We start from the raw sequence: 13,723 nt of genomic DNA, 5'->3' as shown, positions 1-13,723 counted from the left end.
GTCAGCATTTACAATGACATTTTACAGAGGAAACACTGAACTTCTTAAAATTTTTATTTTTATCTTTTTTTAATGTTTATTTTTGAGAGACAGGAACAGAATCTGAAGCAGGCTCCAGGCTCTGAGCTGTCAGTGCAGAACCTGATGCAGGGCTCAAACCCACAAACCATGAGATCAAGACCTGAGCTGAAGTTGGACATTTAACCAACAAAGTCACCCAGGCACCCCTTAAGATTTTATTGCTAGGTAATCTCAAGATTTTATTTTTATTTAAAAAAATTTTTTTAATGTTTATTCATTTTTGGAAGACGGAGAGAGACAGAGCACAAGCAGGGGTGGGCAGAGAGAGAGGGAGACACAGAATCCGAAGCAGGCTCCAGGCTCTGAGCGGTCAGCACAGAGCCCGACGCGGGGCTCGAACTCACAAACCGCGAGATCATGACCTGAGCTGAAGTCAGACGCTTAACCAACTGAGCCACCCAGGCGCCCCTCAAGATTTTATTTTTAAGTAATCTCTACACCCAGTGTGGGACTCAAACTTACAATCCCATGATCAAGAGTCACATGCTCTACCGACTGAGCCAGCCAGGTGCTCCCAACTGATTTTTAATCTTTAATCTTCACATTTACCATGCTGCCTCAAGTTTAGTAATACAATATGGAAATTTTAACAAAAAGTGATTCTGACTGGCAAAAACAGGTCATCACAAAGGTTTTCTCCAGTGTTAAGCATAAGGTCTTTGAGTACAGGAGACTGCTGATGATGGGAATTATTTTAAAAACAGTAATAATTGTATACAACATAAATTAAAAGATAAAACCTAAGATGTTAGAAATGTAAAATGACCAAAGACAGACAAGGAAATAAGTATCCTAAATCCGTCCTAAATTGAATTATTATTGGTTCCTCAATAAATAACATTTCAATGTAACTTGATTTGTAACGGATTTTTTTTTTTTTTTGCCTTTATTTCCTGGCAAACTTATTAGAGAACTTTTTTTTTTCTAGAGACTTACTTTTTGCTTTAATTATTTAAAATTAGATGTAAAACCACCTGTTGAAGATGGAATAAACTTGAATGTCTTAAACCAAAATATATCCAGCTATTAAATATAGATCTGAAAACATTCGTGAAAGTAAGAAATTTTGGTTATCAGATAATCAGAACACACCTAAAACCATGATTAAAATTACCTGAAATCAACTTACTTAACATATTAAGACAACAGAATGTAGAAGTCTTGTTAAAGTTTGTTTTTAACGAAAATATGCCAACTCTAAAGCAAAAATATGGTAAGTTTTTGTTCTGACTCCTGACAGGACTGACATTGGTTGAGTAGGAAATTAAATCCAGTTTGCCTTGGGAATTCTTGCATTACCTCTATCAGTTAATAAATGATGTATCCGAAATAAGTCTTCATTATAAACTCTTTCAATTCTGAGTGGCTCTGTGTGAGGATGAGTGCTGTTACACATACCTCCCCATCAAGAACAATGGCCCTTAAGAAGGGTGTGCATAAGACTGCACTTAAGGGGCACCTGAGTGGCTCAGTCAGTTAAGCTCCGACTCTTGATTTCGGCTCAGGTCGTGAGCTCACGGTTCACGAGTTTGAGCCCTGCACTGGGCTCTGTGCTGAGGATGCAGAGTCTGTTTGGGATTCTCTCTCCCTCAAAGACTGCACTTAAGACAACCTTTCCCAAACATAAATGCCTACTGCCTTTTACTCCCGCATAGCCTATCTATGGCTACAGAATTTCAGTGGGGTAGGGACTGGGTACAAATTAAAAAAGCTCCCCAGGTGATGCTCATACATCCCTGATTAAGAACTACTACCAACGACTGTACTTCCGCTTGTACTAGAAATAATCTTCTTACAAATGCAGAAATGTCGACTGAAAAAAAAAAAAAAATCATCTCACCTCCAAAACAGCCCTCCCCAAATTACCTTTGCCTTCTCTGGGTTTCTTCTTTATACCTAACTCAGGAGACCCATTGGAAATTGGTGATTGCTGGGTCTTTGGTTTACGGCCAACTGAAAAAATAAGATTGAAACCATACAGTGAAAACAAGAAAAACAGAAGCACGATCAGCAGACTCTGTGAGAACACATTATTCATGAAATTGACACTAATTTGTGTATTAATATACTGCAGTGTATATAAAAAACTGCATTTAAAATGAGCATTAAAAGCACTTCTGCAATTTCAGATTACAGCAGTTAGTTGGCAGTAATTTCAGTGTATATGGCAAATCAGGTACTACCAACCTATTATTTATATGGTCAGAGCCTCAATTTGCTAACCTCTTCCAATAATGTAGCAATGGAAACGAATTCTAGTATACACTTTTTTGTTCTACAGGATTGTTAGAAAAAGCTTTACCTACCTATTGCAGAGGATGTGGTAATCTGCGAAGCCCTTTCAGCTCAAATGAGGAAAAGTAAAAAGTGTTATTTTAAACACTCTATTGCTCTGAGCCAATCAATTCACCAGAATTTAAGCATATGTGTCCAAATTTCCCCACCTCAACGTGTAGGTACATTATAAGGATAAAAAAAACCTTCCAAATAATTATTTAGTGTGTCTAATAAGGGTGCCCTTCCTTTTGCTTCTCACTTCTGCCATAAGGCTCTCTCAGACAGACTAGCATCCACCGTGAACAGAAAGAAAAGCAAGAGCTGCACTTTATACTAAACGTGTAAGGCTGAAATGCATTGTTTCCAATCCTTAGCACTGACAGAAGAATTCTGGCAAATGAGGGGGAAACCTCCACAAAGGCTGGGAGTAGCCAAGCATACTATATTTACAGATTATATTACTAATTTGGTGATTGTCATACATCTGTGATTTCTGATGTCACTCTGTTCTTCATTAGCAAGGATTATTTAGAGCTAAATAGAGACCTAAATTAAAGTGTTTTATTTCAAACTACATAGCTTTTATATTCTAGAATTCATCATGGTAAAACTAATAAATAAGAAGTATGCTCTGACAAAAATTAAAATGGAAAGTTCACTGGTCTCCTTATTAGAACAGAGATTAATTTCTCAATTTAAATAATGTTTAGATGTATAAATCAATCAGTAATAAGTCTCAAGCAAAAACAAACAAAACAAAAAAAACAAAACCAACTTCCTTAATCAAAACGTTAGCCCAGGGATGTGGCCTGGGTGCCTTAGTCGGTTAAGCATCCGACTGTTGATCTCAGCCCAGGTCTCAATCTCAGGGTCATGAGTCAAACTCCATGTTGGGCTCCATGCTGGGTGTGGAGTTTACTTAAAAATAAATAATAATTTAAAAAGCCCAAAAAGGCTTAATTTGTTTTCATATAAAGTAGTATTTGTGAAATCATACTCCTTAAGAAATAGTTTATTCATCAGTAGAAAACAAGGTTCTCCAAATTAATTTTTAGAATTGCATGTAATCGTCTCTTGGAGATTCATAACACACATTAGTGTATCAGAAGGATCTGTTATTAAAAAACAACCTACTTGGGGCATCTGGCTGGCTCACTTGGTTAGGCATCCGACTTGATTTCAGCACAGGTCATGATCTCATGGGTTTGTGAGACTGATCCCCGTGTGTCCAGCTCTGCGCTGACAGAGCACCGCATGCTTGGGATTCTCTCTCTCCCTCTCTCTCTGCCCCTCCCCCCCACTCATGTGCGTGCACATGCTCTCTCTCTCAAAACAAATAAACTTAAAAAAAAAAAACAAAAAACCCTACCTAACTCTGTATGTCCCAAATGAACTTAAGCACAAAATACAAGGTATATTTATTTACAAATACATTATTTATATTTTAAATGGTCATTAAGACCATCTATTTTCAAATACGTAAAATTAGTGTTAAATTGGCAAATTATTTCCTGGTTTATATCATACCACATTTTGGTTCCCTAAATGATCCCATTTTTCATGGTCTTTTCCATCTTCTTTTAAATCCAAAAATTCCTTAAGTATTTTGTAATAATAGCTCCCATGTGAATACAGCCAGCCAAGGCTACAATGGGAAGGTAGGTAAACAGGGCTATTTATATGTATGTCTTTTGTTTTTAAACATTTACAGCAGGAAATAATTCTTTCTAAATTCTCTCTCATTCATAGCTCTCGCAAGATACATGTAATCTACATGTAACACATGACTGAAGGTACTCATTCTTCACTGTGTCCCTCACAGTAATGCGCACAGACCTATAAATATCACAGCAATCTGAAATACCTCTAATAGATGAAAAAGCTACCATTATTTCTAACACAAGTTTTTCTTACTTTTGCCTTTTTTTCTACTCTAAAATGTGAAGAGATACAGAAGAAAATGGAATTAGATGAGTACCCATTTATACAGATTTTTCATTTTTTTCAAGTTTTACCTTTGGACCGAAGAGGAAAGAAAAGGACCCAGTTGCTGCACATCCCTTAGGGATGCTGGAGGTGTGCTGGGGCTTTGTGCCTCACCCACTGAGATCAGGTCAACAGAAGTTTCAGCAGGAGTCAAATAGTAAGTAGAAAGGCTCTTTATCCATTGGTGAGTTTATTCCACTTAAAAGTCCTTACTGGCAATCTTGGTGTTTTAAGACAGAAGGTAAATAGCAATGGGCTTTCTATTGTAATTCCCACAAAAGAGGGGAACATAAGATTATTAAAAATAGAGAAAATAAAAGTTTTTTTAAAAACAGAAAGCAAATAGGCAGTGAATCTCTGATCTTCCGTTTTCCAACACTTGTTATTTGCAGGCAACTTACTTTACAGCTCAAATACACACTCCTTTTAAACAGTATGAATATGTTAAAACACTACTTTAATCTCAATTTGTTGATTCTTTGAGAATATCTAGTTAAAGATAACTTCAATCTTAAATCTACAGCATGTATTTCCTATGCCCCTTGATGTGGGAAAAAAAAATACCAGAAAAAATTTCACCCACTTTTCCAGAAATGTATAAATATACTCTACCTTTTTTCTTTTTCATTGGTTCATGGCTATCTGGTGATGTGGGAATAGGAGAGGTATCCATTGGTTCGGATTCTTCAGTTGACACCTCCACTACAGTTTCTGTAATGACATCTGGCCTCATAGCAGCATGGATAAATTCTGGAGTTGATACACAAGGAGGGACAAACACTTCCACTATAAAGAAAAGTTGAAAAATTAAAATTTCCCACCCCCATTAACACTTTTTAATGCGGACGATTCAATATTTGATAGAGGTGAGACTTATTAACAATTCATCAAAACAGGATAAATGCCTGAAGTTAATGTGCTGAATATGCAATATGATCTCAAGTATGTAAGGAAATGAATGCAAAGAAAATCAGGCTGAAGGTAAGGTGGTAAAAAGGTGGGGATCATACGAGGTCACCCCCCTTCTTCACATTTTTACATGCTTTCGAGCTTACTGTAGAAGACTCTGAATTATTTTGACAATTGGGAAAACATCTGAAAATAAAATAATAGTATAATATAATAGTGAGTTCTTTAATAATTACTTTCCTTCCTGGTACCCATCATTATGCTCTAACTAGGTAATACATGCACATGGTATAAAATTAAAAACATTTAATAAAGGGACGCCTGGGTGGCTCAGTCAGTTAAGCGGTCAACTCTTGATTTCGACTCTAGTCATGATCTCACGGGTCTTGAGATCAAGCCCCACATCGTGCTCTGTGCTTACAGTGCAGAGCCTGCTTCAGGTTGTCTGTCTCCCTCTCTCTGCCCCTCCCCCACTTGTGCTCTCTTCTCTCTCAAAAATAAAATGTTACAAAAATATTTTAAAAACCATTTAATAAATGTGTCTGCAGTGAAAAGAAAGCACTTACACATCATTTCAAAATATGAAGAAAAGGAAAACCTCATTACAGCCCAATTAATATCATCTTTCAGTATTTAAAATTTTATTTAATGTAACAGTCCTGATGTTTTGAGTCACTAAACCAATACATACAGACTGCCATTCGGTGTTCTATTACAGTAATGTTGCTCTGGTTTCCTTTCCATGTGCATGAATAATCAGAATATGACATTTCTATTTCAATTAGGAGACAGTTAATACATACTATTGTGGATCAATACATTGACCAGCATTTCCTAACTTTTTTCTCACATCTCTAAATAATACATGGGATTCCAATTATTAAAAAGGACATTTGCTCTTAGGATTTATTATAAATCCCTATAATAAGAAAGGCCAATATCATTGTATTAAGTCAACTTAACACCTGGACATTAAAATTGGAAGACAAAACGACTCTCAAAGGCAGTCTTAAAGAAAAAACGGGACCAAAAGAAAAAGAAACTTGTAGCCTGAGGGAGTATGGGGAAATGGTGGAAGCTCTATCTCCTCTTTCCACCTCGGATGGTTCCCTGGAGCTACTGCCTATTTATCACTGAAGAAAGGATAGAAAGCAGTCTTGGAAAAAAAAAAAAAAAAAAAAAAAAAAGAAAGCAGTCTTGGGAGGCAACTCCACCACCCCACGTGCCATTCCCTTAAGGACTACAAAGGTCTCTAATTTACCCAGAACTAAGAAAATAAGACATGACAGGAGAAGTAAAAACTTAATGAACATTTATCTGTCTATAGTGGGCATTTTCTGTATCATTTATTATAAAAATCAAGTATTTCAAGTATTTAAGTCTTGGGAACTTTGACAAAGATCAATTATTGCTGTCACAGGTATTCGTGCATAATAAACCTTGAGAACAACAACAATCCCCATGTATTTAAGAAGAAACTTTCAGGGCACCTGGGTGTCCTAGTCAGTTAAGCCACCGACTCTTGGTTTTGGCTCAGATACCGATCTCACAGTTCGTGGGTTCAAGCCCTGCGTCAGGCTCCACACTGACAGCATGGAGCACTCTTGGGATTCTCTCCCTCCCTCTCTGCCCCTCTCCAGCTCCCTGCTTGCTCACTCACTCTCTCAAAATAAAAACAAATTTTTTTTAATTAAAGACAAAAACAGAAGAAACTTTTATTTTAGATACGTGGAGTGATGTGACATGTTTAATATAAAACAGAACAATTCACATACCAGGACTTCTTGAATCCCTTAAGCAGGTAGGAGATTCCATATGAAGCAGGGCTTCAGCAGCTTCAATGGTCTTATCTGTACAGTGTGCATTACTGCTATGAACTGATGCTTCCACTGGGGGGAAAATAAGTTCTACTCAATTAAAAATATACTGAATACATTACTAAATTAAAACATATTAGTCTATGAGAAACAAATTCACTCTCATATGAATAAATAAGTCATTGATACATATTAGTCCACATAAATTATTTACACAAATAATTTAAAAAAACAATCTGGTATCTATACTTTGCAAAATAAGTGTTGAATTATAAGGCAACTATTGAGAATGATTAGAAATTACCAAGAAATTTCTGAATCTTATCGAAAGGAAAACAAGGACAGACCCTTGAAATCTGAATCTTACATCAACTTTAGAACAAAACTAACTTGGGGGTAGGGGGGTGGATAGTTGTAGTTTAACAATTGGGGAAGTCAATTCTGTATCTTGACATACTGCTACTGAAATCAGGGGATATACCTTGCAGAATCAGTGGGAAACACACATTTCTACATTAGTTTAATGAATTGGTTTCTTACAGACCCTCCTAGGTGAGTACTCTAACATAGCACCAGAACACTAGGAACTTTCTTCCCAATAACCTTGTCTCTTCTTCAGGACTTCACTGGGCTTTTCTGGGTTTTACCCAATAAATTTGTCTTTAACGTTTCTGTGTTTGTGGGGCGCCTGGGTGGCTCAGCTGGCTGAGCGTCCAACTTCGGCTCAGGTCACGATCTCACAGCTTGTGAGTTCGAGCCCCATGTTGGGCTCTGTGCTGACGGCTCAGAGCCTGGAGCCTGCTTCGGATTCTGTGTCTCCCTCACTCTCTCACCCTAACCCACTCGCATTCTGTCTCTGTCTCTCTCAAAAATAAACAAACATTAAAAATAATAATAAAGTTTCTGTGTTTGTTTTCCCATGAAGCCTTTTCTAATTCTGCCACCTTCTGTAACTCTTTTTTAGCACTGTATGCTTTGCTGACTGAAATACCTGTGAAACAGTAAAACATAATACACCAATCATTTGGGCTTTCAAGTCCAACAGCTTGGGTTCTGCCACTTAATATGTTACCCTAGACCAGCTCAGTTTCCTCCTTCACAAAACAGGTGTATTACTTACCTCATATAGGTGTGAGAATTAAGTGACGTGCAATACCCATAAAAAACATGTACAGTGCCTGGCATATAGATAAGTATTTAATAAATGATAATTTCTTACCACTCCTATAAGATTATATGTTCCCTGAGGTCAGGAGGGCTATCTTAATTCATCTTTATATCTGCTATAATTTCCAATACAGACTTTAAATACAACAGGCATGCAAGTATTTCTTTTATATATTAAAGTTAAAAACAACCCACAGACCTCACAGGGAAATTGGCCATTCAAAGCACAAACTTGCATTAATGACATATTAATTTCACACCCTGACTTAAAATGTTGAATATTCTACTTGGTAAGAGCTTCTGAAACATGAATATGCAACAGTTTCTAATTTGATAGATTTTTCTCAGTATGTCCTATAGAAAAACTAAAACGAAATATTTGTATAAACTGCATAAACCATATGACAGATCCATACATTCTACACACTAAAGATATGAATCTTTTAAAACTGTTTTCAGGAAACTCTGAATTGAAAAAAAAAATTCACTTAATCTCAAAATTCACCAAATGCTAAAGCTTTAGCCTTAAACAGTAGTCATTTGGAGAGCATTTACTTAAAGGAAAAAAAAAAATCCAGCGACTGTTTTACCACCTGTTGCACATCATCCACACTCTCAAGCAAGGTACTGAGTCTCTCCAGTTGCTCTTTCCATTTATGGAAATCTGCTCAAAGCTAAACAGTTCCAGAGAGGCAGCCAAACCTCTAAGTAAATCTATCTTTAGGTGACCCTGCTTACTCTTTATCTGCAGCTTCACTGAAGCAAAGGATTCAATCAGTCCCAGCTCAACTTTAAGAAACTTAGTAAGTATAAAATATATTACCATTCTCAAGTAGTTTTTTCAAAGTGCCTCCCCCAACACTCACATGTATTAAAGAACCTTGGAAAGCAATTTCTCAGGCTTTTAAAATTTATTCTAGGAACTTCATTCTCTCTAGAGTCTGCTTGTGTTGCAATTTAGGTGTTGTCTTATGTGCTATTAATAAACTATCCTGGGTAAACTAATTCCTTATGTAATTGTATTAAGACACACCCTAAAAACCTTACCATATTAAAATGACAGCTTCAAAGCACTTGATAATACAGAAACAGAATTTTACCCAATGTTTAATGTTTTCAGTTTATAAACAATGAAATGTGCCTAATGGTTACATATAGTGCTGCTCTGAGTTTTTATGCAGTTTGAGGCACATTTCATGTTAGTCATGTTGCTATTTCTGACCTCAAACTCCCGTCTCCCCCAAATTCAACATATTATTTCCCAGAAATATTTTACATTTACAGAGTAAAACATTACATAACAAACTTTAAGAATTTACCAATTCATATTTTAAATTCAGGATAAGAATATAAAAAATGCAGATGTTCTTTATGAATTATCAAAGAGAAGATCTAATACTCTGTGTTCTGTCAACAAATGGTTGTTGAGCACTTATCATAGCCAGATCCTGTGCCACAAATCTGAAATACAAGTGTGAATAGATCTCTGGCCTCATGAAGCTTATACTAAGAGTTTAGAAACATAAATGGTAGTATCAAAAACATAAATGAAAATAAAATATTTCAAAACTAAAGAAAAGTACAAAATAAAGTTACTCTGTAAACTAACAGCTTATTAAGTAGAACACTGATTTCTCTCTCTTTTTTTTTTTTTTGATGCTTACTAATTTTACCTTTTGTCATTTTTATTAACTGAAATAACTCTAAGCACTAGGAGCTCATACTTAAGATCAATTTGCAATATTGTACCCATCAGTATCCAAGAATACTTAACCATTTTGTAAAAGAAAGCACTATCTCCTTTTAATTTTCTTTTGTTGATACAAGTCTGTAAGTAGTTTCTGATAAAAGAAATTTAAGAAATATTTCTCAGGGTGCCTGGGTGGCTCAGTCGGTTAAGCTCAGGTCATGAGCTCCCAGTTCATGGGCTTGAGCCCTGTGTAGGGCTCTGTACTGATAGCAGCCTGCTTGGGATTCTTTCTTTCTCTCTCTCTCTCTCTCTCTCCCTCCCTCCCTTCCCTGTTTTCTCTCTCAAAATAAATAAAATAAACTTAAAAAAAATAAATATTTCTCTTATTCAAGTTTCTGTAATTTTTAAAACCTTTCAATTCCTTTGGTTCAGCTCAGTAATTCAAATACAATTTAAACTAGAATTATGCACAATTCTTAAGGATAAACATGAATTTAACAGTGTTGTACAATCAAAGTAAGCAAATAACCAAACTACATGCAAGGGCTGAAAACTCCTTATCTCTTACTTAAAACCTGATTTACTGGCATCTTTCTAGACCTGTGTATGAAATTAATGGGAGGAAAAAAATAAGCAACACATTTTAAAAATTGAAACAATGAAGACAAAAGTAATCTGAAAGGTATCATTTTCTACCTAAGACTAGTAGGTGGTGTTGCTGGTTAATCCCTCTTGAAGAAATAAATGTATCAAATAAACTTCAAAACAATTTCAACTTTAATCATTGTGCCAAAATCAAATTTGCTTTTTTATGCCCTCCTTTAGTATTGGTAAGAGTCTTGTTGTTTCATTTCCAGCTTTGTAATCAACTGGTGTTTGTATGGCAGAGTACTCCAGACTCACTCAACAGCTGTTACAAAATACCAAACTTGGTAATTAAGTCTGACAAGAGACATACCTCTCAGCTTTGCAGAAGAGAATGCTGGCAATGGATCTAGTTCATAAGAAAGTTCTTAAGGTCAAAAATAAAAATTAACAGCAACTTAATTTGAGAGCAATGGGAAAAAACAACAACAACATTTCCTTAAATGATAGTAGTATGCCCCTACAAGCAAGACCATAAACTAGTATTACAAGGTCATCACTCAACTGTGCACCTGACTTACTACAGCTTATCTCCTAATGCCCCAAGGTGTCAACAGGTGAGTGAATAAAAAGAAATGCAATAAAAAGGGGGGGAAAGGTAAAACTTTTGGGACACTCCATCTTTTCTTGTTCCTCTTTGACTTTCTAATTACTATAGTTACAATTTAAAAGTTTAAAAGGGAAAAAGAACTAAAATTATTTTTGTAAAATAGAGCTACTTGATGAAAACTTAACATGAGGCACGTTTAGTTTTTAAATTCCTGCAGCCAGATTTTAAAAAGTAAAACTGAAATTAATGCCTTTCATTTAACCCAGTATATTCAATATATTGTCATTTCAACACGAAATCAATATAAAAGTTTTCCACAGTTTGTTTAAATTAGTTAAAATCTAAAAAAATTAAAAATTCAGTTTCTCAGTCACATTTCAAGTACTCAATAGCCGTATATGGCTAGTGGCTATGGTACTGAAAAGTGCGGACTAAATAAAACTGTAACACAGCTATTCTCAAACTTTTTTGGTCAAGGGAAACTTTTATACTCAAACTACTGAAGACCACAAAGAGATTTTGTTTATATAAGTCCTATTTTTATGAATTTATTTTATAAATTTTTTTTTTTTTTTTTTTTTTTTTTTACTATTTATGGGGGAGGGGGGCAGAGAGATAGGAATACACAGACTCCAAAGCAGGCTCTAGGCTCTGAGCTGTCAGCACAGAGCCGGATGCGGGGCTCGAACTCAGACCATCAGATCGTGACCTGAACCCAAGTCAATTGCTTAATTCACTGAGCCACCCAGGTGCCCCTATACAAGTCCTATTTTTAGATATTATTCTATTTGAAATTGAAATTAAGAAGACATTACAATATTTATAAGTTCATTGAAAATAATAAACCCAATACTTATAATATTTTTATGAAAACAGATTTTCTATCACAAACAAAAATCAGTAAGTAGCTTTGTTTTACATTGTAGCAACTTTTTGTTAATACATGATAGAAACACAGTTGAATTCATATTTGCTTCTTCATTCAATTTGTTGTGATATCAAGTCACATAGCCTCTAGAAAACTCTGAACTCGTGAAAGTGAAAAGGCAAATGTCTTAGCATTATTATGAAAACAACTTTGACCTCACAGACTCCCTGAGCCTAGTTACTCCCCAGATCCTCAGATAAGAGATTTCAGTTTTTAAGAACTGCAACTGTAATCTGTTGCCAAACATAATAACATCCAAATTCTATCTTAGTGTTTCTGTAACTTTTAGCTTCTAGTGTGTATAGATGAAAAATTATATTCTATTTTCCGTAAGTACAACAGCATTTTGTCCACTGACACATAAAGGACTTAGCAAGTTTTTCACAAATACTTCTTTGCATCCCTATGAACATTTAAGCTATAGATTAACACAGGGAGTTTAAATAATTATCAAGAACATTCTCCTGCCTGCCCTTTTCAACCAACCACATGTTTCTAAAGATTTTATGTTAAATTATCCTGGTTGAGTAAACATTGATGTTACTCTTCAACTCAGTTTTTATATGAATTTTAGTACTTATGCTGCAATGAATTCTGAAGAGTAATTTCTTAAACACATTTCCAAATAAAAATTTTTTAATGAATGCCATTTTTCCAGGTTTATTTTAACACATGCTTCAGTTTTTCACATCCTAAATTGTTTCCAAATTGATCTTTTCAAGATTGATACCAGATATTTCAATTTACAGTAAACTGGAAATGATTTTCAAGTTCAAATTTCACAAACCTTTGACAAACTAGACAGATTTGTTTTGTCAGTGAAAATACTTAAGCTAAATTTCCAGAAACCCCCCCTTCCTGCCCCCCCCCCCCCATTTATTAACAGCATTAAAGTAGAGCAAAAGTTCTGGTGACCTTATCTCTCAATTCCAATTTCTTAATTCTCAATTTCTTAAAACAAGTAGAAACAAGTCAAGGGAAGTATAATTGAGAACAAGAAGGTAGAATATTTTAAATTGAAAATCTTCCAGAAAGTCTATAGACCATACACACCCAGTGCTTTCACATAAATGTTAAGAAAGTAACATTCATTTTTCCTATAGACTAGACATTTATTTTTCCTATAATTAGCTATATACGTTTATGTGTGTGTATATATACATACTATGTATGTATGTATGTATACATGAAAATAAGCCTAAACTATATCATAGTCTCATTCAACATAAAGACCTGGCCTCAAGTTCCAATGTGACACAAAGACTGGCTAGCAGAAATTAACCCAATTATGTAATAACCTTACAGACATATTCATTCACATGGTGTAATGTAAAAAAAATCCCAAAAAAATCCTTCACTGTCCATTAAATATTTGAACCACTTATAATTTTAGAGCTTTAAAAATTATTAAAGATCCCCTAGTCAGTCTTGTTCTCTTACAGAAAGTGAAGCCTTAGAGAAGTCAAGTCACTAGCACACAATTAGGTTAGTGACAGTGAGATGCAGATCTTCATCTCCTGACTTCAGGGTCAAGGCTCTTTCTCATACATCACACTGTAAATGAAAGTTTTGTAAAGTATGTCAAGTCTTTACCACAAAAATATTTTCTATGTTAAAAGTGATTTTTAATAAGTAAGCTTATTTATTTCATTCTTAACTCAAACTCCTCTGAC

The 13,723-nt window shown here is 35.1% G+C and overlaps 1 protein-coding gene across 13 annotated transcripts in view; it reads right to left on the bottom strand.

Annotated features, from left to right (window-relative positions):
• ELF2 (E74 like ETS transcription factor 2) overlaps window positions 1-13,723 on the bottom strand; it is a 94,795-nt gene that overhangs the window by 6,108 nt on the left and 74,964 nt on the right. For 4 of the 13 annotated variants that reach the window (XM_019419800.2, XM_019419867.2, XM_053901252.1 and 1 more), the window contains 4 exons: window positions 7,029-7,142; window positions 4,957-5,130; window positions 2,388-2,426; window positions 1,948-2,034 (listed from right to left, as the gene is read on the bottom strand). In XM_019419800.2, coding sequence (XP_019275345.1) covers window positions 1,948-2,034; window positions 2,388-2,426; window positions 4,957-5,130; window positions 7,029-7,142 — 414 coding nt within the window. The remainder of the gene's footprint in view (window positions 1-1,947; window positions 2,035-2,387; window positions 2,427-4,956; window positions 5,131-7,028; window positions 7,143-13,723) is intronic. The other 9 variants (XM_019419819.2, XM_019419850.2, XM_019419824.2 and 6 more) reach the window with 5 other exon arrangements.

The sequence above is a fragment of the Panthera pardus genome, unplaced genomic scaffold (genome assembly GCF_024362965.1).
Source record: "Panthera pardus isolate Hobbes unplaced genomic scaffold, ASM2436296v1 HiC_scaffold_13, whole genome shotgun sequence".
In the NCBI taxonomy this organism is placed as follows: Eukaryota; Metazoa; Chordata; class Mammalia; order Carnivora; family Felidae; genus Panthera; species Panthera pardus.
Note: the sequence above shows the minus strand (reverse complement) of the source record. Positions and strands in the feature narration are given on the sequence as shown.